Here is a 24,658-nt window from a genome sequence, read left to right on the forward strand (position 1 = left end):
ACTTTCCATGTCCCAAGGTGACGGGGTAAATCATTCAATGCAGTGAGATTCAACCACGAGAGGTCTACTTGATGAGGCCTCGACCGATCACCATCGTGGGTCGCGGGATAATGCTGTCGAAAGTGAGATGACTTTCACTCCTCAAGGGTTGTTCACTAAGCTACCATCTCGATCATTACATCCTTATCTACAGGAGTTGCCAAGTAGTTTCGTTTTGTTTACTGTCCTGATTATTTCATTCGCAACTCAAGTACTCGCTCATGACTTCCCCTGTATCATGGACTGCGAATCAAGAATGTGGTCAAGTCAGGTCGTTAAGAATAATTTTTTACTGATTATGAATTCTTCTCAATATGTTCAGGCCTTTGCTCTGACGTATCCTATCCGGTCTGCGAGTCGGCCATCGGTCTAGTAATAATGTGAAAGCAAAAAAGAGAGGGGCCAGAGCCTCCTCAAGACGGTATGGCCGGTTGTCGCACAACCCCGCGCAAGAGAATCAAATACTCGTACAAATACATTGCGCGTTCTGAAATTTTTGTTTTCGCTCACAAACTCCACGTGACCATATGTAAGTGATGTTGCCAGTACCGGGCAACAGTTAATGTACTCCTCATTGCTTGGCCGTCTTCTCATCTCCGGCCTTCTCGTTTGTGATTTCCTCTCGGGGTTCTTCTCTGATCGAGTTCTCTCGAGAGACCCCTCTCCTAACATTGTTGTCAGAGTCGTCGCTATGCCGACGTCTCCGGTCAGCCGGCTGCCAGTTGGCGGCAATGCCAGCAGCCACGATACCCGCCATGACGGTAGGAGCACCGAGGGCCGAGTTGGAGCGGCTGCGCGAGCTGCGAGAACGCTTGCGAGACTCGGGTGTTGCGGCAAGTGAGCCGAAGCTATCCTCTCGTGTTGGCGTAGAGGGTGACTTGATAGAGTTGCTACGCGAGTGTGACGGGCTGCGCGAGCGAGCAAAGGTTTCGCGAGGGTGCTGTACTGCGAACTTGAGGTTGTTCAAGCGTCCACCCTTCATGCGCTTGATGAACGCCAATTCATCGCGGACATCCGACAGTGGCTCCGGGTACATCTCGAACTGTTCCTCGTCTGAGACTGTGAGGCCCGGAACGGAGTCCTTGGCACGGCGTTTGAGGTAATCGGGGATGAGACGCTCAATCAGAGCGTCAGGGATGAGACGGATGACAACGCCAAACGGAATCGAGATCAAGCCAAGAATAATGGCCATAGCCCACTGAGTCCCGGTTTGTCCCTCGTCGGCGATCTGGAACGCGGCTCCGCCAAAGAAAATAATGAGAATCTGTCCGCCAATCATAATGGCGCTGATGCCAACGAAGAACAAGTTCTTTGTCATGCCCTCAAAGATGTTGAAGTTGTTGTCCAAGCGACGGTTGCTGCGAAGCTGTTAGTTTCTCAGGTTCGAGATGACGAAGAGAGGGTTTACACTTACTTCCACTGGTTGAAGATCTGCATCCACACAAAGGTGTTGAATACCAAGGTGGCGATCTGATCATCAGGGATGTGCTCCGGACCAGGAACAACGGTTTCCTTTCCATAGAAAAGCATGAAGGTAATTGCGAGTTGGTACACAGCCTGTCCGAGAATCATCTTCCACATCGTGGTGGTGATGATGGAGGCATTGCGTCTTTCAGGCTTTCTGTCAAGAACGCTATCCTGGGGAGGGTCCGTGGCGAGGGCAAGGGCTGCGAGCGTGTCCATGATCAAGTTGACCCAAAGCAGTTGCACGGCAGTGAGGACTGAAGTGCTGCTCACAGCAGTAACGAACGTGAGAATGACGGCGGTAACGTTCACCGTAAGCTGAAACTGGAGGAATCGTTTGACGGCATCGTTGACAGCACGACCCCACTTCAAAGCCTTGACGATAGAGTTGAAGTTGTCGTCCATGAGAATAATCGAAGAGGCTTCCTTCGCAACCTCAGTACCCGCAATTCCCATGGAAAAGCCAACATCGGCTGTCTTGAGTGCAGGAGCGTCGTTGGTTCCGTCGCCAGTCACAGCGACAATGTCTCCCTTTGCCTTGAGGCGCTTCACCAGAATTCGCTTGTCCTCAGGGCTAGAGCGGGCGAGAACGCAGAGGCGCGGGATGATGGCCTCTTGCTCGGACTTGGTGAGGTTGCGGAACTCAGGACCCTCCATGACAAGTCCATTAGGTTGCAGGATACCACATTCCTTGGCGATAGCTTCAGCCGTAAGCTTGTTGTCTCCGGTGACCATGCGAACCATTACGCCCGCCTTTTGGCACAGCCTAACAGCCTCGGGAACTCCCTCGCGCAAGGGGTCCTGAATACCAACCATACCGATGAAAGCCATAGTTCGGAACATGAAATCGAAGTCGACTTCGCCTCCATCACCGCGGCGGGCATTGCGTGGGGGCCACTGTTCAAAGTCCCTGTAGGCGATGCCAATGGTTCGGAGTGATCGGGAAGCGTAGGTGTTGATGAGAGTGTTGATCGTCTGGAAGTTGGCCTCGGTCATCTGGACGAGGGTGGCATCCTGAGAAGGGTCACGGAAAATCTGGTTGCACTTTCCGAGAACAATCTCGGATGCGCCCTTGACGTAGACTCGGGCACCACCTCCTGGGAGTTGAACGACGATTCCCATACACTTGCGACCAGAATCGAAGGGGACAAGTTGAAGAATCTTTGCGTTCTCGCGTTCCTCAGCGACAGGACCCATGCCAAAGTAATCACGCGCCAAGAGAAGCAGCGCAGTCTCTGTTTTCGATCCAACGTATGCCTTCTCGCCGTCAACCTCTCCTTCAAAGGCCGTAGAGTTGAGCGAGATCGAGTTGACGAGGATTTCTTTGATCGGTGCACTGAGCATCTTGGCGAATTCCGCAACGGAAATGTCAGCAGACGCATCGAGAGCGGAATCGTCGCCGTCGTTGGAGCCGGAGGGGCGCAATCCGCCAAATCGATGAGTAGTACCAATAGTGCCAGCGACCACCTGCATCTTGTTTTGTGTGAGGGTGCCGGTCTTGTCGGAGCAAATAGTGTTGGCATTTCCCATAACCTCACAAGCCTTGAGATGCCTGACGAGGTTTTGATCCTTCAGCATACGTCTCGTGGCAAACGATAGGGCGAGCGTGACGGCCAAGGGAAGTCCTTCGGGGACTGCGACGACGATAATAGTAACAACGGTAATGACGATGTTGATAAAATCCTGTCCCTTTTGAGCTGAGGTAACGGAAGGCGGTTGCTTGGGGAGCTTGACGAGGAATTCGATGAACAAAACGATGAAGAGCAGTAGACCTGCAGCACCTCCGAGCTTGGCGATGTATTCAGCAATCATGTTGAGCTTCGACTGTAAGGGCGTAACCTCCGGGTCCTCGTCCAAAGCCATGAGAGTCTTGCCGAAAGAAGAGTGGATGCCGGTAGACGTAACCATAAAAGTACCAACGCCTTCCATGATTCTGGCACCAGATTGAATGAAGGGGTCCAGCTTCTTGAGGTCATCGCCGTTCTGGATAGCCGTGAATACTTCCTCGCCATTCCGTTTCTTGATGATGTCCGATTCTCCCGTAGCTTGGGACTCGTCACACTTGACATTGAAGCCCTCAATCAAGATTCCGTCGACGGGAATGAGATCACCCGGCTCAAGGTGGATAACGTCTCCGGCCAAGATATCGTGTACTGACAGTTCAATGGTCTTCCCCGAGCGGACGACTTTGACGTTGCGATCCTTCTTCCTCTTGTTCAACTTTGCGAATTGCCTCTCTTTGCTGTAATCGTTGAGGGATCCCACGATAACGACGATGGCGATGGCGACCACGATAGCAACACCTTCAACCCATTCGACCTTTGGTTCACCGGGAGCGTGCGGCAAGCCCACTGTCTGGTAGATGCCGATAGCGAGTGAAACTACCGCGGCAGCTGTCAGAAGCATGAGAACCTTGTCTTGGTATGTAATCCACATTAGCTGAAGAAGAGTCTTGCCCTTCTTCTCAGGGATCCGGTTGTCCTTGAAAATGCGCTTGCGGTCGGAAAAGCCGCCGTCGTCATGCTTAGCATGGTGACCAGTGTTTTGTCTCGAGGGGGCTGTTGGGGTTTCGCTCTCCTTGAAATCCCCAGATGAGTGAATGTGAGCCGTTGCCTCGTTGAAAGAGACTTGACCATCCAGGTGGACCTCATCCAAGCTCAATCCGGCCTTGCGATCACTGCGAAGACCCTTGGCAATGCCAGTCAGTCCTCCAAGAGCGTAGTATGCGCCCAGACTTTTCGGGTTGAACATCTTGTTCAGCTGTCCTGGCGTAAAGGCAAAAGGGTTGTTCTCCGCAACAAAATCTCCTTCGCTGCCCTTGTCTGGACGCAGGGCGCTGTCGTCGTTCAGGATCTTCTCGTTGGACATGGGGCTGGGCTTCACTGTCTTTTCGGTTGACTGACTCAGTACAGCAATAGTCTCGCCCTGGGAAGACATGTCGTCGGAATCGATAGAGTTCTGTCGGGAGCGCAAGTTGCTGGGAACAGCCAGGAAGGCACGGTCGTTGCCTCTCAATGTCGCAACAGGACTGGACACATTGTGCGGGCTTTGAGGCCTGCTGCTGTCCTTGGCGTCGAATGAGGTGTCGGCGCGAAGCTTCGGTTTCGGTGGCTTCTCTTGGGAAGCTGACCACGGAGCACCAGCACCTTCCGGTACGGTCGTCGGGCTGACTGCTTCATCTTTGGGCGATCCAGGTGAGTTGGACGCGTCTTGCTGGGTCTCCTGAGCCATGGCTGGTGCAGGGTTTGTGGTGTCGACGCCGGTGGCAGACGGATCTATGGTGATGGTCGGGCTATGAAGGAGTCAGTCAGTTCTATATCCTCCAACTATTTACTAGGAGGCAAATAAATGCCGTGGACCGCAAACGTACGCTCGGTTTCTCCGTTGCGGCGCAGGGCCATCTTCTGGGGTAGAATTCGGATCCATGATTCCCGATCAAGCTCGACACTGCCGCCTTGGTGCGGCGCCGTTTGACGGTAAAGCGAGGCGAATGGAGGCCGCCAGTGTGGACGAAAGAAGTGGTAGCGTGAGGCTGTGCCGGTAAAGGAAGGAGGCAGCCGGGCGGCGAAAGGAGCGACAATAACCTGAGGAGGTTAAACTATGTTTTTGAAGATGTAACAGCGAAAACCTGTCGTCGATGTTGTAGACTAGGTTGAGGTTGGGGCGCGTGTTGTGGGTGTATTATGCGGAGCGTGAAGGCGCGTTGTGGTGTGATATCGATGAAGGTATCCGTGGTCGTCGGTCTCGGCAGTGGATATCGGCGAGTGTATGAATACACGACGTCCAAAGATGGATAGAAGTGATTTTGGTAAGGAAAAGGTTGAGTTGGCTAATATTCCCCTTCTCTCACTCTACATTGCGGGACGCAAAGGAATGGGCAGCCAGGCAAGCAGAGAAAAGAGGAAAGGCGAGGAGGGAATGATGCGATGGGAGGAAGATGGGACGTTGAAGTTCGTTTCAATCAAACCAAAACCAAATGCAAATCCAAAGCGCCTACTTGGAGCCGAGACTGGAGTAAGAAGAGCTTTGAGACAAGCCGGCGACTAGGTGGCTGGCTGTCTTGGTAGTGATGTATCCGTACGGCCTGGGGGAAAGAGGGACCTTGGGGGCAAAAGAATGAAATCCAGGTCGACAAGACAGGACGGGATGAAGAGTAGGTTTGCCCCTTGTCACAGTCTCCTCTGGAAGGGCATATCGAGGATGAGTGGGAGGAGGCGGCGGTTGTGCCATGCCATGGTCTAGAAAGGGTGAGTGAGAGTTTGGATCTCCCACATGTGGTGCCAAGAAGGAGGCAGTGCAAAGAAGTACACCTTATTGGACGGAGGGGAGGTCCGTACAGGGGTAAGCCGGTTTACTTTGTACTGGGAGCGCTGCTACTCCGTTTGCGGCTTAGTCCGCCCGTCGTTGCTGGAAGGGGTCCCAGTAGCTTGTCAGGAGAAAGAAGCTCATCAATGCCGTACATCCCATGTATCACCTCCTACCACCTAGTAGGTATTCACCACTCTCTGCCACCTAAGGCTACTCCCAGCTACATCTACTCCGTAATGCCTGCCTCGCCCTCTCCTCATCACCCAAAGGGTGGGAAGATCCACCCCGGCCCCGTGTGGGGCAACTTCCCATTTCACACGGTACGTTGCCAAGGCCAAAGGTACCTTTTTTTTCTTTCCATCCCGTCGACCCTTCTCTCTCACTCTCGTATGGTGCCTACCTTACGGAGTACCTTACGAATACACCCTGGCACTCACTGCCAGTGTGAGTGAGTGACGCCCTTTCCAGCCGAGTCCTTCAGATTGATTCCATCAGAACAGACCATCTCTTGCTTTTTTCATGGGTTGGGCCCCTTGAGAAGTTCACATTCGAACAAATGACGCCAGCCGAACCGCCTAGATTTCGAATATCCCGATCCTCCGTTCCCCAGACGTTGGATTCGTTTTGCTTCTGCTGACTTTACAGCTCGTCAAACCTCATTCCTCAACTTACTACAGACACTCCAAACATCTAGGCGGTTACCACTGCTACCTTGGCTATATATGATGCGTAACCAGGTGGACTTATTGGCCAAGGGTGTTTTGCTTGGAACAGGCCATGAATCAGGACGACAACACGACGACTGCCAACTGGATAACTAACCTCTATGGAGTAGTCGCTCTTATCAAATCCAACGGATACCTCACGCTCCACAAGTCCACCGTCGGCACCACCTCAACTTTGACAGAAGCGTTTCCATGTTTCTGCTTCTTTCGATTGCAGCTGCATACGCACACGCATCTGGTTCACTTGTTTCGACGTCGTGTTTCTTCGCCGCTGCGGCACCGAGTCTTACGAGCGCCCCATACGAATACCTATTGCGTACTCCGTAGGCACTCCTCGTACAAAGTCCCACCAACCATCTAGCCATGAGTCTATTGCCCGTACACCCAAGAACCGTCCTCCATCCCCGAGGCTGAGCGCCAGGTTGACTCCCGACGCCCGGCGGCTATGGAACAATTTGTCTAGCTATGAAGGAATCAAGCTCCCTTTCGACAAATCCCAATCGAGGTTTGGCTCGCCTTGGCTGATACTGTTAGTCGCCTCACGGATAAGCAACTTGAATCACCGGGCTAGGGTCTTTCTGAACTTGCCACTAGAAGAGCAGAACAACATAAGTTGACCACGCCTGTTGACTCCCGTGCAAGCCCAGTATCTCGATAAGATCTGATCCCGCCATCGTGGTAGTCTCCAAACGCTGCCCATATGACCATTTACTTAGGTTCTGGCAAAGTGATTGGAACTTTCAATTCCAAAACACCCACAGTGCGACAAGGTGGTTGATCGGGCCAGACGCGGGTGGGATGGCAGGCTGCAGTGGTGAGGCGATGGCCCAAGATCGACAGCCAGAACAGCATCCTGCAGCACAAAGCTTTTACATTTCCAATAATCGACCAATTTATTACTCTGTAAGTCCCTTCTCCCCGTGCCGCATCTTCTCTCTCATGGTCTGATACACAACGGCGGCTTTTCCGTCGTCCAGTGGCTTCCAAGGCTCTTCCATGCCGTGCTGAAGCAGGCGTTCTCGGGAAGCATACCGGCCATCCACGTCGAACATAGCGCTTTCGCTTTATTTCAGACACTTGTGCCGTATCACATCTAGATGATTGTGCCTCGCCTCTTGTCTGGTTTGGTCCGGGGTACCGGGATCATGGGCATACCACAAAGCAAGGACATGCCTTGTCGAGCGAGTTCGGACCATCGCATTCCAGCAAGCCGTCTCGGGAGAGATGAGATGTTGCATCACAAACCACATCTGACATTTAGGCCAGTCTTCAGAATACCTTGCGGTGCGCCTCGGCGATGGATTCTGCAAATCTCATACTCAGATCATCTGCCGTGGACACAAATGGCGCCAATAACTGGACAGAGATATGGCGACATTGACCATCCTGTTCTGTTCTACGGCGGTCTACTGGCTCGACGGGATGTGCGCGGTGGCTTGCCCAGTCTGGCAGGTCGGGGCCGGTTGTTTGATACAAGCAGCAGAAAGTGCACCAACAAATCAACCATCGGCCGACTGGTGTCCGCTTGGTGGTCTGTCTCTCTTTCAAGGCCGACATCAGGTACACTATTCGTACTGTCTCTACCGATACGTGACTCTCAATACAAAGTACCGGCACGAGGTTCAAAGTTCAACGACGGGGCAACGCAGCGACAGATGCCAAAGCGCCAAGACAAATTTTCATGCCAACGCTCGATGGGGCTCTTTCGGATTGCACTCGAACCTGCATGGCTTGTGCCTTACCTTATCTCAAGGTTGGACAAGGTCAGGGTTTGCACAGGATATGCCGACGCTCGCCTCAACTGAACTCCATCGTTTGAAATTCCACGAATTTTTTTCTAAACTTGCAAAGTTGCATTGGTTGTACGGATATTTGCGCGACGGCTATTTACTTATTTTTCCCGTTCCTCTACTGGCTCTGTCATCGACAGCGGCCACACCACTATCGCCGCACAATACCAAAAGAGGCACCGCAGCCAATATGGCGACAGGGTTCCTACTCGATGATCATGCATAATGACGAGTGACTCGATTCCTAGTCGCAGCTCTCACGTTAGATGGAACGCCCCTCCTCAGATTCGAGAAGGATGGTGTGGCTTACTCCGAGTTGATCGCGCATATCTGACGTCTTATATGAACGGTCTTACTTGGGACTTGTTCTTTAACGAAACAATTCCAATCCCTCCCGCAGGAACCAGCCAGGAGCAGCATCACTAAGTATCACTAAGTATCAAGTATGTCTCAATCTCACCTCTGGAAGATGTGCATACTTCAGGCGGAGGCACAAGTCCGGGAAGTGGGTGAGCATCGTTTTCTAGGCGAGCGAACCCTTTTACAGTTCAAACTTGCCTATTCGGGTCCAACTTCGTCCATGATTCTATGGTGGAAGAAATGGAGTACGAAGTACGGGGTATCCGTACAGACCCGGGCCAGAGAAATTCCAGCAAGCACTGGGATTGACGACCGTCGACCCACCCACAATTTTCATCGCATTCCCCTCAGCAGCTATCATTGTCAATGACTACAAAGTAACAATAGGCGAACCGCTTGGCATCCATAACCAAGATGATGCCAAGGCCAAAGTCGCCAAATTACGACAGCGGCCGCGTCTGTTCAAAGATGAACAATAAGACGGCAGGTTCTCTGATTCATGCCGCATGGGACGTTTTCTCCTATCCTGCAGAGGCGTAAGAGTTCAGAGTTGCATTTGGGTTCTCCAGCGCAATCTTGGCCGACTCCGCTTGTTTGTTTTGGCGCCCTTGGACACGTTGGCTTGCTTCGAATACCAATTACCATTCCCGTGCACCCTCGCACCGGAATGGCGGGTGCCCACTACTTAATTCCGTTACCGACATGAGAGGCATCGGGGCCCTGGCCGAATCGGACGGGCATGGGCCACCCGTGTGGACGTGGGTGAAGGAGACGGCGCCACGAAGGTCCAGACTTTTTGCGCTCTTGAGTCTTTTGAGTCCTTTTCTGGAACTCCACATCCCAGCTTCCCGCGAATGCCAGAAACCTGCTGTTTCTCCATACTCGGCCTTGCCTTGCCTTGCTGGCTGCTCTCGTCTCTTGTTGGCCCTGGGCACACGATGCCATGCCATACGTTGGATTCGTGCCCGTTCTCGGTTACCGCTCTGGGCGCGCCCCAGATGCCCGGTCTCTTGACTCAAAGTGAGTCGATTCGCTTAGCAGGGTTTCCTTCTCTGCATTGTCATCATCATTCCGGTACTTGTCTCCCGGCCCTAACCCTCGAGGGACCGATCTTGAGCTGCGGAATGCTTGAACGCCTAGATGTGCAATAGTGCCCACAAAAATGCCTGCCGCCATCTTTCTAGTGCGCGTCTGTGGGTGTCCTGCCGCGGCAACCCAGTTCTGGTGAAGGCCTAACAAAGACAAGCCCATCATCTCACAACTTTTGACAACAGCCTCTGGTAGCCACGGAGCCTAACCGCAGTCCGATTCCAAAGAGACTAGCCGCCCTAGAAACAGGTAGCCTCAACACCTGAGAAGGTCAGAATTCCAATCAGCCGACGAATCCGCGGCCATAGCCAGCATCAACCTATGGTCAACTTAACACAGCAGTTTGCTCCGGTTGCTTGTCCCCCAACCATCCGAGAGCCGACGAAACATCAACATCCGACCATCAGCCAATGCCGTTAGGCACCGTCCACCATCCGACCCGAGGCCTCTTCACCTCCGCATCTTCCCCCGCATCACGTAAAGCTGCCGGCGGTAGATTCAACACATTTGCATTCGGCCCAGTCAACCAGCAACTCAAAAGAGACAGAGTCAACTACGGAAGACACAAACCTTGTCGTTTCTCATCCGAAGGCCAGTATGCTTCTTGACTCGCCGGCTAAGCAGAGTCCAAAAAGACTTCAACCTAGCTTACCAGTACACTACGGTAGTTGACTTCCAGCTGAGCCGGAGGAGGCCTATCAAGCTGTCAAGTTTCGTCAACGACATCGGACCCCAGCTGACCCTCAACCCGCTCGGTTCCCCCTCTCAGACTCGCAACTCGTGATATTCAGCTTGACCTGGTCACCCCTTCCAAGTCCCAGATTCAGGTCTAGACTTTTCCAAGTTCAACACAACCACAACCACGACCGCAGCTGCCGACGAGTAAGCGGCAAAAAAACACGAAGCACGAGAATCCAGTCCACCTTGCCCCCTCATCTTGCTACGTTGCTACTGCCCGCCTCCCGGACTAGACTAAAAGATTGTCTCCGCTATATCTCCAGCGGCAAGGTATCATTAGTAGTTTATCTTCTTGCACGACCAACCGGCTCGCACGCCGCCATCAGCCAGACGTCGATCGAACTGAGGCTGAGCAGCTTCGGAGCGAAACTCTCTCGGCAATCACTGCAACCCAGAAACTCCTTGATACCCTATCATTTGAACTTGGGAACGAGAAACATCGGGTCAGCCAGCGGCGTGGCGATCTGGCACTACTCACCCTTACCGAAGCAACTTCCTCCACATAGCCCATAGGATCTCCTACTCATCGGATTCTCGATGCAATAGGCGGCCTCTGCAGTAGAAAAAAGACGCCGTGTGTTCATCGACGCTCTTCATATCGAATACGCGCTATTACCAACAGGTCTCGACTGGGCCTCCATTGTGACACCCAGTCGAAGAGGCAACCCGGTAATACCGTATATCCCAGGCCAGTCATTGAGGCTGTGCTTCGCCGGTAACCCGATTGTTTCACTGCACCACCCCAACCCACGTGTGGTGTGTAGTACCATAATTGTCTGACGGACACCGTACTGAAATTCAACCTGGTGTCACCGAAACAACCCCGTCAACGAATCTCCCCAGGCGAGTAGAGTAGATTTGCTCGTTCTCGCGCGCCCGCTGTGCGATACTAATGTCTGGGATGCGCGGATTGTTGTGTGTAAGTGTGTGAAAGTGACAGTACGTGGGCGTGGCGTCAGTTTGCCTTTTCCCGCCTCAACGGGCCTGCGGGGCTTTCCAACGGGCCTGCGGGGCTTTCCAACGGGCCTGCGGGGCTTTCCAACGGGGCCGTAGACGAAGGGCGGTCAGGTCAGCCCACAGTCCGAAATCTCCGGCTACCAAACAAACCAACTTACAACTGCTTCTCTTTGAACATCTGAACAAGTTCAACCACGTCCAACCTTTTTTTTCCTTTTCATCAAGTGAAATTGAACATTCGATGACACGGTAACAAAGGGCTGTTCTTTGTGTACTGCGGAAGACCAAAAAAAAAAAAAAAAAAAAGGGGAACATGGTTTGGTTGTGTGTGTGTGTACTTTGTGCTACCCCTTCTTGGCAACGCTTGGCAAATGTTTAGATACTGTGCTTGCATGCAGCAAAGTTGCCTCCATCGCTGTCCAAGGAGAATTTTAAAAAGCCAAGTCGTGGTAACTTGTTAGTTCCCGCAAGACTTGGCAATGCCCGGATGTGAGCCCTGGTAAGGCGTTAGAGGGAGATCGTTGCGTCTTGGCAATTTACGACATCACGGGGGTATTTGAGGCCTGATGATTATCTCAACTACGGTTGGTGAAATTTGGAAAAGCCGACCAAATGTTTCTTCTGGTTCAATTTTTAGAGGGACGGAAAAAGTGTTACTGTCTGCCTGCCAAGACATGTGTCTGATGTCTGGTAATGTTTCTGTTGGTATAGCATTGTGATGGTTCTTTTGTTTTTGTGATTCTTGGTTGTTTCTAGATTTGAATATACGCGGGAACGTATATCGCGATGCTCTCCGGGTACTTTTGAAGTCTGCCTTGCCTCTTGTTTCCAACCACACATCCGTAACTACCGACGCTCCATCCTCAAAACCAACCCCAAGAAAGGGTAGCCGAAGGCGGCAAGAAGACACAAAAAAACGCCTTATCGTCTGCCCAGATCAACCCGTCTAACATGAACCATGTCACCACCACCACCACCACCACCACCACCACCACTAGCAGTAACAGGCTCAACCCCAAAGAACCCCCCAACAGCCACCCTCAACGTCTCCTCCCAGAACCCAGCAACCACGCCCCTAAGGTCCCCGCCCGTCTGCTTGAAGTCCGGGAACGAATTCACCTCCAGCAGCCAAGGCTTCGCCTCCTCGTCCACGAGGAAATCCAGCCCAAACACTTCAAAGGCATTACCCAACGGCTGGAAATGGATCGTCATCTCCCGCGCGGCAGCTTCAAAGATTTCGCCCGTGATGTTGCATATCCGCTCAAAGATGCGGTCCGCCGTGGCGGCGGGCAGACCATCGGCCTTTCCAGAAGAAACCAGATCCCAGAATTGCTTCACGGGCGGCAAGGCAGACTCCCCCCCGCCCCCTTGTAAACACGTATTCGTCAAGTGCCCATCCAAATCCGCGTCCTCCCACGGCGCGCGGTAGGACTTGCCCGCAAAGAGCGCCAGCATCGGCTTGTAGACGTAGACGTCGAGGCTGCCTACGCAGAGGACGTACGTGCGGACGTGGAACTTGCGCGCGTCCGAGGGGAGGATGAGGGGCGGGTGGATGTACGGCTGGGCGACGAAGTGGCGGAGGTGCGAGGTCGTGATGTAGTCTCCTCCTCCCGATCCGCCTTCGCGTTCACCACCTCCCGCAGTAGTAGTGTCTGCAACTCCTTCGCCTTCGTCTTCGTCCTCGTCATCGCTGTCGGGCCTCTCCTCCTCCCACTCATCAAAGATGCCCTGCAACTCCTCCATCGAACTAAACAGCCGAATCCCTTGTCCGCGATCACTCATCCCCGGCTTCAGAATCCACCACTCCTTTTTGTCTTCTTCTTCGATGCCCTCGTTCCTGTCCATGCTCTCCCGCAGATCAAACGCCTCCACGAGCGCGTCGTCGAGGAACTCGGCGTAGTCCACCTCAAAGTGCTCCCCGCGCTTGACATGCGTCATGAGCGAAGAGGAAGGGTGCTTCGCGACCCAGTGGTCCACCGTCGACGAGAGGTAGTGTTTCCGAATCAGGGCTTTGCGGATGACGTAGCTGTTTACGAAAGAGGTGGTGGGGTGCGACGCGACGTGGTCGAAGTCGAGGGACTCGTAGGGCGCGATGTGCAGGATTTTGGTGTCTGGCGAGGGGAGGCTGGCTGCGAGGGTGGCGGTGGGTTCGTCGTCTTCGTCGGTAGAGTCCGGCGGCGAGGGGAGGAGAGAGTATGCTCCGGGGAAGAGGCGTTCCATGGCTTCGAGGATGAGCGGTTGGACGTACGGGTCTTCGTAGTTGATGATTGCGTGGAACTCTGGGTTCGCGGCTGTTGTTGTCGTGGTGGCGGCGGTTGACTGCTGGGCACCAAAGGTGGAACTTCGCATGGGGAGTCTAGTCGACGAGCGAGTGGCTTCTGCTTCTGCCTTTGCCGGCGCCTCAGCTTGCGGGCTGTCACTACAGATGAGAAAAGGAGTAAGAAGATGATTCTCATGTGATCTATTTGTCTTCTCCCAAAGCGATCGAGAGCAATAAGAGTACATGCCGAGCTTGCCCCAAGAGGAGTACCTCTATATGTCTTGATCGTCTCATTCATCTCTAGATGTTTACGCTTCATGCATTCGTATAATAACGTCCTCACATCCTACCCCGGCTACATCGCCATGTCGCGCTCTCTGTCTGCATCTCTTTCTCGATGATACAATGCTCATACGCACCTACACCTCTTTAAAATATCAAGGGCTCACTTACAGAATCAGCTCCTTCTGATGGAGTTCCTGGGAAGCATGCCAGAAGTTGGCCTTGAGGGGCGTCACACTATAGATGGTTAGCATCCGCACATTCAAAACGAGCTTCAAGTTCATCAATATCAGGTCGTGGCATCACATACCTCGTGTAGCCCTCCTTCACAGCCCATCCATCGTTGCCAGGGGCAGCCTCCTCAACGCTCTGATACACATCCGTGAATCTCGGCGCCCACTTGAAGTGCTTGTGTCGATGGCTCTTGGCAACTCCACCCCCAGCCTTTGCCTCCTCGCCCTCCTTCGGCTTCTCAGCAGACGTCTCCCCAAACGCGCCCTCGCGAATCTTCTCCTCCTCTTCATCCTCATCACCAGCATCGCCCTCAATCTCCTGAAAGCAGCTGCCGTCGCGCCAGTAGTTCTGCAGCATGTTTGTAAACAACGTCTTGTGCGTCTCCACACCCTCGACGAGCGGCACGTTGACGCTATACAGATCCACCTCGTCACCCGCAGGCCACTGCTGATACAACTTTTCAATAACCTTGACCGAGTGCCTCGCGGCGCCCTCGATAATAACAGGATCATGGTTCCGCGAGAAGAAGGCGTAGCTCAACGCAATCGCCTTGCTCTTACACACCGCCGCCTCAAGCGCACCGCCCAACGTGCCCGAACTCAGCGCGAACACGGCCGTCGTGTTGCGGCCGTAGTTGGGTCCGCTGACGACGAGGTCGACCGGCCCGCGCTCCTGGAAGAAGTGGTGCAGGCCGATCTGCACGCACGACGCCGGCGTGCCGTCGACGAGGATCCACTCGTCGTCGGCGCCGTTGGCCGAGGGCCGGGTCGTGGTCGTGCCTTCGGTGCCGAAGAGGCCCTCGGTGGAGGGGCGGTAGTAGAGCGGCTTGACGGTCTGGCCGATCATGTGCGCCTTGCCGATCCAGGAGCGCTGGGTGTGCGGGAGGCAGACGGAGACGACATGGCCGGCTTGCTGGAGCTGGTGGACGAGGGAGTGGACGTAGGGAGAGGAGTGAGGAGATGGCGGGCCGTCGTCGTTGGTGAGGAGGATGTGCATGTTGACAGCTGGCTTGTGCTTTTGCGCTGTTTGAAGTGAGTCGAGTTGAGTTGAGTTGAGCGTTGGTGAGGTAAGGTCTGAGAAGGGGGTTGAAAGTCAAAAAGATTTCGGGGTTGAGGAAATTGCCCCGCGGCAAGACGTGGATGGCGGGTCTTGGCTTAACACTAAGGTGCTAGATGACCACGAGACGTTTTGGGCACGAGTTCAGGATTTAGGAGATAAATGAGTTGATGTGATGAACGCCAGTGCTCCTACGATGTTCAAAGTGAGGAAGATGAGTTGCTAAGTCTACCCACCTAGTAAGTGAGTCTCTGGATGAAGGAACTCGGGACAGACTCTCAGGATGCAAAGTGGGATGGAGGGGTTGCAATAGTGGGACAAGTTGACGTTTGCTGGACACGGAAGGATACCCGGTGCCCGCTCTCGGAGGGGAACGGCACCTCAAGCCAACGTCGGGCCTTCCCACAGCACCGACGTGGTCGGGCTCTTTCGTGGCTTACATGAGCATCTGGAATGCATGATTCATTGCAAGGGCATTTTCCAAGTTGTACGTTACGTTACGGACCTGTCACCGAAATTCACTTTAAATGTCACAAATACTTCGGAGGAAAAATGGTGCTATGTAAAATCGTTGGTGTTGTCCTAGTCTGCAGACTTGTGAGAACTGACCGCAGCTCTCATATTACACGCAATGTCAGCCTATGATGGAAGGCTAAACAAACGCCGTAATCCCAATCCTTCCCTGCAGGCTTTACAAGAATTGTCCAGTACAAAAAGTCTACCCTAGTATCCGTAGAAAAAGGGTATCTGGCTGAGAATACCATTGGTACCCCCACCAGCTAATTTATCCCTTGCCCAGAAAGTGAAGTTCCCATTACACAAAAGCCCATCGGAGAATTGTGCTTCCTCCTCCCATAATCCTGATCGAAGCGGAATAATGACCCAGACTCCGAATCGCTGAGATGCGCAAAGACCGATACTCAAAAACGAATTAACTGTACGAGTATCAAGTGCGAGTTCGCTTAGGAGCAGAAGCTTCGAGCTCGTCGCCCGCGCGCTTCGTGGCACTGCTTCCGTGGCGGCTCTTGACACGCGGCCAGCCGTCAAAGGGACTCGCGCGAGTCTTGCGTTTGATCGGTGACGGTTCTTCCGCCTTCAATCCAGAGCGGGTGGTGCGCCTAGTATCCGGTGGAGTTGCGACCGTCTGACCGAACTTGGGTGCCTTGGGAGTTGCTGGGGCCTCTTCCTCAATCTCAGCCGGGGTCTCTGGCGCATCCTCGATCTCGTTGTCTTCCTCGAGGTAATGATCTTCGATGTCAGTCACGGCTTCCTCCTCCTCGAGAGTGGTGCCTGTAGCAGGCGCCTTGGGCGTAACAGGGAAGAGTAGGCGCGGCTTGATGGCAGAACGAGTGAGCGGTCTGCGAATGCGAGATTCGCTTGAGCTGCCCTCTTCATCGTCTTCATCTTCGGGCTCAGCGAACTTGCGGAAGATCTTCTTTCCTCGGCTGTGAAAGCGGTTAGCAAAGTGCTTTTTTCCTAGCAAATATGGGAGTCAACTTACAAAACATAAACCATGCCGTCCTCGCGCTGAAGCGCATCGTCGATGCCTTGCGCAGCTTCTCCCGGAATCGCGACCTTGCGCTTGCTGCGACGGCGCGGGGGCTCTCGGTCGACGGTGACGCTATCGCCATAAAACGGATTGTCCACGCTGGAGTCGGGTACAGGAACGCGGTCATGCGAATCGGTAAAGATGTCAATCTTTTCTTCTACTTCAGTGGCGGTGAAGCTCTCCAACGAATTGCCTGAATACTTCTTCGGGGTTCGTTTTCTCTTGGGTGTGGCCAGTGCCTCGTCGTTTGCGAACAGATTGCGCGCGACCGACTTGATTTGCGCAGTTTGCTTCTCGGTAGGTGCCTTCTTGGGCGTCTTGGCTGGCGTGGGTAGCATACCGCTGCGACGAGTCGAGGCGGTGTGGTTCGATTGGCGATCCATCATGTCAATTCCGAGCGACGACGCAGCGTGCGATGAGCTGTCAGCAGTTAAGAAACCTGAAGCGCGGCGAACGGAATCTTGCGCAGGTTGGCGCTTCTTCTGAGGTGTAGCGGCAGGCGACATGATGGCCGCAGCGGCGGAAGGTGCGATGGGTTTGCGAGTTGATCGAGGAGGAGTGCGGTGAGTAGGTGGTTGCGGAGAAGGAGTTCGGTTTGCAGCTCGACGAGATGAAATGCGTGCCGACTTGCGAGGAGAATAAGGCTCCCAGTTGTCGCTCCAGCCGTGTTTGGGTGTCGGTGGTGTGCGAATGGTAGAGGGAGGAGGTGAAGGTGTTGATGCGGCGAAGGCGGTGGCCATTATGTCGAAAAGGGCAGGCAGGCAGCCCGGGTCGTCTGGTGGTGGTGCACCGGTCCTTCCTGTTCAGATTTCTTTGAAGGCTTCAATTGCGCATGCAACTGTTGATAAAGGTGAGAAGGCGCGCGGTGTTTTTTAGCGTCGGGTTGCAGTTGCCGCCAAGGTGAGGTGATGATGATGATAGAGGGGGGGATAAGGTGAAGTAGGTCAGAGACTCAAGATGAACTCTAGCAATCGGAGTATCAAGAGGTGAAGCGACCTGATGAGTTTCAATAATACTAGGCAATTGCAGATAAGTTCAAACGGCTGAGTTTGTGATGTCTCTGGTTGCTCTGGCTACAGGTGATGTAAGTGAGAAGTGGATGTGTGGAATGGGATGGATGATGTTCGCGATCATGGGGCGGCAGTTGGGATGCAAAAGGAAATGGTCTCAAAAAACGTGGGAGAGAGGCTGGAGGCTGGGAAATGTAGAGAGGCTGGGGAGTCGGGACGGGGTGAGGTGAGGGTGAGCCGAGCGTTTTCCAGCGCACCAGCCCCAGCCCCCCCGTTTTGCACCTGTACCTCACCACCACTCAAGCCTCATTTTCCATTCAAATTAAGCGAACCCCACCATAGCAGCGGGGACGCGTCGACTACTCAGGAGACGCGAATTTTCGCGTAAAATCAACAGCACTCAAGGTACCCGTACTCCTTAGTCCGTCCACTGTGAGCTGCTGTAAAGCACAGGCCACTTTACACTGACTTTCACCTATTCGCAGGTAAGGTAGGTACTCCGTACCGCAGGGTCTCCACTCCAGAGTGCCCCTCACTCGCTTCATCCCACATTTTCCCCCAAACGGCCGGGCACCTCTAATCCAAAAGTCTTGATCCATCAACAAATAACGTCACACTCGACTCTGCGCCGCGCTTCCTGACGGTACAGACAAGCCAGACCACACTTCGACCAAACCGTTCTTCCATCCAAGCCTGGAGTGACAATAGCCGCATAGGGCAGAGCCACACCCAATTTGTAGCTGCAGCTCAACGCCAACTGCCACTACCACCATGGCTGACTACACCGACGATTCCATCACAGAGGACATATGGGCATCTCCTGGCCACGAGGGTAGAGCTGTACCTCCCTCCGAGCGTCCCGAAACACCTAGAACACCAAAGACTCCCAAGACGCCAAAAACGCCCGCGAACCAGACCCAGAACGCCCCTTATGATAGAGAGGTTTCTCTGCGGAAAGAGTTGGAGGGAGTGCGAAACATCAATGCCGCCATTGAAGGCATAATCAGCACCCTTGACAAGGCCAAGGGCAACATGAATGTGCGCCGCCCCGCGAGAAGCTTCTGTGAAGTGAAACCAGCTGACCTCGCCCTTTAGACTGTTGGCAGCACTGTGTCAAACGCATCCACCCTCCTCAACACCTGGACCCGTATCCTCTCCCAAACCGAGCACAACCAGCGACTCATTCTAAACCCCAACTGGCAAGGCGCAAGTAACGACTTGGTACAACTGGAGGCAGAGACTGTACAGAAGCAGCAAATTGCCGAGAGACGGGCAGCTGAAGAGGAGAGGCGGCGCGAAGCGGCTCGCCGGAAGAGAGAGGAGGAAGACGAAGAGCGACAGAGACAGGCGGCAGTCGGCAGTGCACCACGTGGCCGAGGAGTTTCTCGTGGCCGTGTGCGAGGCACCTCATCGACGACCCGCGGTAACAGCTACTCAAGTAGCACGTCGAGGATCGGCAGAGGCGCGGCGAGCGTTCGCGGTGGATATCGGGGGCGAGCTAGAGGTACGGGGTAGGGGGGCGATACGTTTTGTTTGTGAACGAGAACCGATACCCAGAAATGAATGCATTCAAATGGTCGGCCTCCGGCTAGCCTATTTCTTCTTGAAGAAGTCGCTCATCTTTTTCATGCCCGTGGTGTTGACCTTGCTTAGGGCCTTCACACCTCGCGTTTGGCTGGCCTTCTTCTTCTTTTCCTCTTCCATCTTGCGCTTCTTCTCAGCGCGGGCCTCCTCCTCTTCTTCGTCGAGCATGCGCTTCCTGGAGTAGTCGGCCATGGAGCGGGATGAGGCAGCTTCTGCGCGAAGCTTGGTGAGTTGGACCAAGTATTCGTCCAATGGCAAGAAGTCGACACCTGAAGTTTCCTTGTCGGCAAGAAGCTTCTTCAGAACCAACGTCATGCCTGGCGCAACATAGCTCGAGCAGATGAAGCTGAATGCAACTTTGAGCCGTTGCAAGTTGGTCACCTCGGTGGATGCTTGGATAGCACTGACGACGGTCTCTTCGGATAGTTCTCCATTTACAGATGTGGCTGCTGTGGAGACCTTGGACGTAGCTGAAGCTTTGCCGTCGGCAGTTGAGACTGATGACTGGGATTCACCAGATTCGTTCTGTGGTGTTGACGTATCCGCTTCGTTCGCAGCCACCTCCACCTTGACAGCTTGTGACTTCTGAACTTGGATAGGAGCTTCCAAGACTTTCTTGACAAATTTCTCGTCCATACTGGCGGGAAGTCCCTTGGAGCTCATAGACCGTGCCTTTGAGAGAATCTGAAGAACAAGCTTCTTCTCGCTCAACCGGTACATCTTCTCATCGCCGGCATCAACAGTATCGCACACGGCCTCCATGCGTGATTCAAGAAGCGCCCTCGTCTTGGGGCATCGCAGAGCTTCAGGCATGTGAGAAGACGAGGTCGAAACTGCGTCGAAGTGGTCGTCGCTGGAAAGGAATAGTCGCTTCGTGTCTGTTGACTTGGCGGTGCCAAAAAGACCTGGGACCAGTAGGAATAGAGGGTCCACGGCTGTCGCGACGAAAAGGTCCGCGCCATTGGCGACTTGGGCTTCAAACCGAGATCCGTCCTTTGCGTCCGACTCCTCCAGTGTGCTAGAGGGTGTCTCAATCATCCAGCTCCTTGGTGTCGTCTTCGGCGCAGCAACCTTTGTAAACTCGTAGATGCCTGTCTCCGGACAGAGTAGGTAGCGGGTGGGTTTGGAGTAGCGAGGGTTGGGAAGAGAGACTATGCGAGCCTCACTGGTAGCTTTTTGGGGGATAATGAACAGTTGGGGAGCATTTGACGACTCTTCGGGTAGGGTGTATTTGGCCGTCGAAGAGGCATTGCTCGACTCGGTCTTTGCGGCCGGTGCGGCTTTGGTCGCTCTTGTTCTCGCCATGGTGAAGATGATATGGGTGTAGGAGTTGGGTTGACGATGTTCAAGGAGTGATTCACACCGATACAGACCAATTGACCAGAAAAGAATGGCAGGTGGTTGTGTAAGAGGTCTAAAGGAAGATCCGGTAATGCGTAGAAGGTTGGATGGGAGTAGCCAAGCTGGTGGTGGTCAAAAGTGAGTGGGACAGAGATACTTGGTACTTTCCATTGAGATCGGTCGTCTCTGGACTTTGGACCCTTTCTGTCCGTGCTCTGGTAACGCGACGACGCGCCGAGTTCAATTACAAAGTGGACCGCATCCCCTGGGGCCCGACGCGCCTACAGCCAATGGCAACATCGCAAAGCCATACGGATGGACCACTCCACGTCAAACTCCTCTTCTCAGGCTAGTCCGACCAGGCTTATCGTGACGACGAGGTTCAGATGCGACAAATCGATAACGATTTCGAGGCATTCTTACCACACTATTCGCACTTTTGTTTTACATTGTTTTAGGCGGTCATTTGGCTCTCGAACTCCAACGTAATTCCTTTAGCCACATCTCACGCCCTTCTCATCGGTCGCTATCGTCTCCTTTTTCTTTGTTCGCTTGCTGTCTGTTTGCCAGCACAGACCCCTCTCGACTATCATTCAAGTCTTGCGCCAGACGAAGCTGGCAAGGCCGGCTGGCGGGTCATGGGCTTGTGGCGTTAAAGCTCTATCAAGTGGTCTGTTCCGGAAGGCGGACTGGACATACGACAGCTACGCCCTCAACTACATCATTGTGATACCCCGGCAAGATGCCTCTTGGTTCGTAATGAATGGACATTTTCAATGATCAACATCATAACATCAACATAGCGCCCCCACCCGACGAGCCCCAATGGCCTCCACGATCCCCTCACGAAGCCCTCATTAGCACCCCAAGCGGCCGCGAGCGCCTCAGACGTCTTCAAAATCGAGGATCACCCTCTCCTTCACCGTTGAAGAGGGGACGAGCAAACTCCACCTTATCTACACGATCGGCGAATTTAATCGACGAAATGGACGATCAGGAGGACGAGGATGAGGAGACACTTCAGTTAAAGTTGCAGGAGATACAGGCCAGATTGAAGTTGAAGAAGTTGCAGAGCGCAAGGGAAAGGACGGAAGGAGCTCCACCGACTCAAACGAGACCGACCTCGAGAGGGTTTGGAATCGGCCGGGCACTATCCAGACCTGAACTCCAGGCCACTATCGAAGTACCCGTGTCTCCAATCCGAAAGACTCAGCCCGCACAACCAAAAGCATCGCCGACTCGGGTTCCGCTCGGGGTCGATAAAGGGGTCAAGAGAGCACCAAGTGTACTGCGGAGGAATACAAATCCTCAAGATGGACAGCAACAGGTCGGCGGATATCTTCAACGGTCACGAACTCCTGCTCAACAAGAGATATCACGGCCACTGAGCTTCAACGAGAGGCTGGCCGCAGCAAGAACACAAGAGGTCGACCGCCAGGGATTGAGAGAAAGAGTCCAAAAGGTCAGATCGGAAACGTTTGATATTGGGCAGAAAGAGATTGAGCAGTTCAAGGAAAAGGCGATCGAAATTCCTGAGGAAGAGGAAGCTGCACCGCATTTCACCAGAGATGAAATCCTTGGTGGAATGAGCAAAGTGGAACTCAACCAGCGCAAGCTAGACTCAATACCTGCGCTTCCAGCACCATCCTCCTCCAAAGACGAAGACGACCCCCAAAGTCTCTACGAAGCTCCGCCGGACTGGATGATGGCCGGGCAGAAACCACAGAGGCCGAAAAAGGTTGCGCCAGCAGACGTGCCAGAGGCTGAAGCATCGGCCTTCGAGCCATACTCCAGCTTTCATCTCTCACAGCGCATTCTTCCACACCAAGTCTTGACAAGGACTCTGTCTGGGAAGAAGATATTCAAGTTGCCAGACTTGCTGCGGAAGGTCAAGGCTCCAGAGTTTCAACTTCCAGATATTGAGCAGGATATTGTCGTCTTCGCCATTGTCGCAAAGAAGTCAGAGCCCCGCTCCCACAAGCCTCGAGCTGACCAAAATGGCAAGGAGTCAGACCGAGGGAAGTACATGGTTGTCACATTATGCGACCTGAAGTGGGAGCTGGAGCTGTTCCTCTTCAACTCGGGGTTTACCCGCTTTTGGAAGCTCACAGAAGGCACAGTGCTGGCCATACTAAACCCGACCATTATGCCTCCTCCAGTTGGCCGAGAAGCCACTGGCAAGTTCAGTCTCGTCATCAATTCTGACGCCGATACAATCATGGAGATTGGGAAGGCCCGAGACTTGGGATTCTGCAAATCCATCAAGAGAGATGGCGAATTCTGCAACTCCTGGGTCAACAAGAAACGAACCGAGTTTTGCGAGTTTCATACCAACGAAGCGGTCTCCAAGCAGCGAGCGAGTCGCATGGAAGTCAACACTATGGATTTTGGCGGTGTTGGAGAGAAGTTCAAGTGGAAATCGAGACAGCTTGTCAAACCGGAGGCCGAGAAGAAATCGGGAAAGTACGACCGAGAAACACATAGCCATTGGTTCGCTACGAAATCAATGAGCTCTGCGTCGCTCATCGACGGAGGTCAGGCACTCATGGACAGGAGAGAAAAGGAAGAAAACCTGAAGAGAAGGATGATTGCCCAAGAACGCGAAAGGGGTATCATGTCGCGTCTGAGTAAGATCGGCGCCGGCACGGGGAAGGAGTACATGCAACAAACAGACCGCAACCGCAATCCTACCTCTACTTCGAACTTGCCGTCATCCGCGTCCGCTTCGAACGTACTTGGGGCGCGACAGAAGCCCGATATGAAGAGTTTGGGCATTATGCCCAGGAATAGGGAATTGGCCTTGCACCTCAGCCCTATAAAACGCAAGAGACCACAGAGTGCACAGTCCAGCTCCTCGGTCGGCGCACCCTCGTCAGCGACGGCCACGACAGGGCTGAAGACCGGGTTTGGATGGGGCGGCAATCTCAAGGACAAGCTCGCCAAGATGAAGGAAGGTGAAAAGCTGAATAGCGACAAGCCGCCGGTGAGGAAGAAGACGAGGTTCGTGACGGAGAAGGGGATTCGCGAGGCTGGGAGGGAGAGTTTGGGTATGGACCTGCCGCAGGCGGTTTCTTTTGAAGATGACGATGACGACGATTTGATTATTGTGTGAAGGCAGCATATTTGGGAAATGGGTTTTATGCGAGGGCGACACTGGTCGGACGGGACGGGAAGGTTATGGGCTTGAGGATACAAAGGGGGGTTTTCTCCCATGACTCCTGGATGGAGTTCGCATGAAGCGATTACGGTAACCAAATACAGGTCACAAAAAAGGGTTTCAAGACAGGATATCACGTCGAAAAAGGACGCTATTTTGAGAATGTTCTGGTCGTTCATTTGGTACCCTGTGTGATTAAATCGCGTCAAACCTGGCTGAGGTACGATAGAATGCCAGTCACGGCGTTGTATCAACTGGGAGACCGAGGTGACGCTTTCCCATCCCTATCCAGCTTCGTTCGAGCATATCTTCATTGGCTTCCACAAAACCGATCACCATTCTGAGCTCAGGGGCTCTCCAGTCGATCTCTCCAGTCCTGGACGAGAGACTAGGCCCTTGGTCCTGTAATCCACAGAGTACCATTGCACTGAATCATTTCTACTTTGCATGAGGTATGCTACGTAGCTGATTCCCCTGGGCCACTCAAAGTCTCATTATGTGAAGCGAATGTCTGAACTTGACTTGAACATCCCCAATCCCAGGCTACGCTACCACGACCGACCTAAGAGGCCCATTCGACTCTGGGTAACCACCATACCGGCCACTTGCTTGAGGTATAAATCCAAACGCAAGTATCTTCCGGCTCTCAACAACAATCCTGACAACCGCCATTGCAACACTTCTGTCCTCTGTCAAAGCACGAATCCCGCTGGCG

At 53.6% G+C, this 24,658-nt stretch overlaps 7 protein-coding genes across 7 annotated transcripts; 3 read left to right on the plus strand and 4 right to left on the minus strand.

Moving 5' to 3' along the window:
- Positions 1–257: 257 nt before the first annotated feature.
- On the minus strand, positions 258–5,100 carry BDP81DRAFT_217565 (calcium-translocating P-type ATPase). Its single transcript, XM_060582739.1, has 3 exons — positions 4,874–5,100; positions 1,454–4,795; positions 258–1,397 (listed from the first exon to the last, which is right to left on the minus strand). The coding sequence occupies exons 1-3, from the start codon at positions 4,927–4,929 to the stop codon at positions 611–613; spliced, it is 4,185 nt and encodes a 1,394-aa protein (XP_060445632.1). The 5' UTR covers positions 4,930–5,100; the 3' UTR covers positions 258–610.
- A 2,128-nt stretch (positions 5,101–7,228) lies between these two features.
- Positions 7,229–8,603, plus strand: BDP81DRAFT_217569 (uncharacterized protein). The gene is made up of 2 exons (XM_060582740.1): positions 7,229–7,439; positions 7,514–8,603. The coding sequence occupies exon 2, from the start codon at positions 7,634–7,636 to the stop codon at positions 8,339–8,341; it is 708 nt and encodes a 235-aa protein (XP_060445633.1). The 5' UTR covers positions 7,229–7,439; positions 7,514–7,633; the 3' UTR covers positions 8,342–8,603.
- A 3,485-nt stretch (positions 8,604–12,088) lies between these two features.
- BDP81DRAFT_217589 (5'/3'-nucleotidase sure) lies at positions 12,089–15,347 on the minus strand. The gene is made up of 3 exons (XM_060582741.1): positions 14,323–15,347; positions 14,184–14,249; positions 12,089–13,889 (listed from the first exon to the last, which is right to left on the minus strand). Exons 1-3 carry the CDS (start codon positions 15,240–15,242, stop codon positions 12,392–12,394), a joined length of 2,484 nt encoding a protein of 827 aa, XP_060445634.1. The 5' UTR covers positions 15,243–15,347; the 3' UTR covers positions 12,089–12,391.
- Positions 15,348–15,848: 501 nt separating this feature from the next.
- BDP81DRAFT_347711 (uncharacterized protein) lies at positions 15,849–18,014 on the minus strand. Its single transcript, XM_060586149.1, has 2 exons — positions 16,804–18,014; positions 15,849–16,747 (listed from the first exon to the last, which is right to left on the minus strand). Exons 1-2 carry the CDS (start codon positions 17,589–17,591, stop codon positions 16,249–16,251), a joined length of 1,287 nt encoding a protein of 428 aa, XP_060445635.1. The 5' UTR covers positions 17,592–18,014; the 3' UTR covers positions 15,849–16,248.
- Positions 18,015–18,632: 618 nt separating this feature from the next.
- BDP81DRAFT_393731 (DASH complex subunit Duo1-domain-containing protein) lies at positions 18,633–19,376 on the plus strand (the record flags this gene model as incomplete). Its single annotated transcript, XM_060587860.1, has 2 exons — positions 18,633–18,899; positions 18,957–19,376. 2 exons carry the CDS (start codon positions 18,633–18,635, stop codon positions 19,374–19,376), a joined length of 687 nt encoding a protein of 228 aa, XP_060445636.1.
- A 78-nt stretch (positions 19,377–19,454) lies between these two features.
- Positions 19,455–20,750, minus strand: BDP81DRAFT_449135 (ribonuclease H2, subunit B; the record flags this gene model as incomplete). The annotated part of the gene is made up of 1 exon (XM_060592368.1): positions 19,455–20,750. The coding sequence occupies one exon, from the start codon at positions 20,748–20,750 to the stop codon at positions 19,455–19,457; it is 1,296 nt and encodes a 431-aa protein (XP_060445637.1).
- A 560-nt stretch (positions 20,751–21,310) lies between these two features.
- BDP81DRAFT_217614 (uncharacterized protein) lies at positions 21,311–24,174 on the plus strand. Its single transcript, XM_060582742.1, has 3 exons — positions 21,311–21,343; positions 21,455–21,538; positions 21,590–24,174. The coding sequence occupies exons 2-3, from the start codon at positions 21,529–21,531 to the stop codon at positions 23,896–23,898; spliced, it is 2,319 nt and encodes a 772-aa protein (XP_060445638.1). The 5' UTR covers positions 21,311–21,343; positions 21,455–21,528; the 3' UTR covers positions 23,899–24,174.
- Positions 24,175–24,658: the final 484 nt, after the last annotated feature.

This window comes from Colletotrichum phormii (assembly GCF_030913505.1).
Source record: "Colletotrichum phormii strain CBS 102054 chromosome Unknown BDP81scaffold_9, whole genome shotgun sequence".
NCBI classification, from domain to species: Eukaryota; Fungi; Ascomycota; class Sordariomycetes; order Glomerellales; family Glomerellaceae; genus Colletotrichum; species Colletotrichum phormii.

Excerpts from the sequence above, each read along its gene's own strand:
- BDP81DRAFT_217565 (XM_060582739.1), bottom strand. The coding sequence starts at position 4,929 with ATGGATCCGAATTCTACCCCAGAAGATGGCCCTGCGCCGCAACGGAGA. Across the intron at positions 4,796-4,873 it reads CCGCAACGGAGAAACCGAGC|CCCGACCATCACCATAGATC; the intron begins GTACGTTTGCGG and ends ACTCCTTCATAG. Across the intron at positions 1,398-1,453 it reads CAGATCTTCAACCAGTGGAA|CAACCGTCGCTTGGACAACA; the intron begins GTAAGTGTAAAC and ends ACAGCTTCGCAG.
- BDP81DRAFT_217569 (XM_060582740.1), top strand. The coding sequence starts at position 7,634 with ATGATTGTGCCTCGCCTCTTGTCTGGTTTGGTCCGGGGTACCGGGATC.
- BDP81DRAFT_347711 (XM_060586149.1), bottom strand. The coding sequence starts at position 17,591 with ATGGCCACCGCCTTCGCCGCATCAACACCTTCACCTCCTCCCTCTACC. Across the intron at positions 16,748-16,803 it reads GACGGCATGGTTTATGTTTT|CCGAGGAAAGAAGATCTTCC; the intron begins GTAAGTTGACTC and ends CCGCTTTCACAG.
- BDP81DRAFT_217589 (XM_060582741.1), bottom strand. The coding sequence starts at position 15,242 with ATGCACATCCTCCTCACCAACGACGACGGCCCGCCATCTCCTCACTCC. Across the intron at positions 14,250-14,322 it reads GTGAAGGAGGGCTACACGAG|TGTGACGCCCCTCAAGGCCA; the intron begins GTATGTGATGCC and ends AACCATCTATAG. Across the intron at positions 13,890-14,183 it reads CATCAGAAGGAGCTGATTCT|TGACAGCCCGCAAGCTGAGG; the intron begins GTAAGTGAGCCC and ends TCTCATCTGTAG.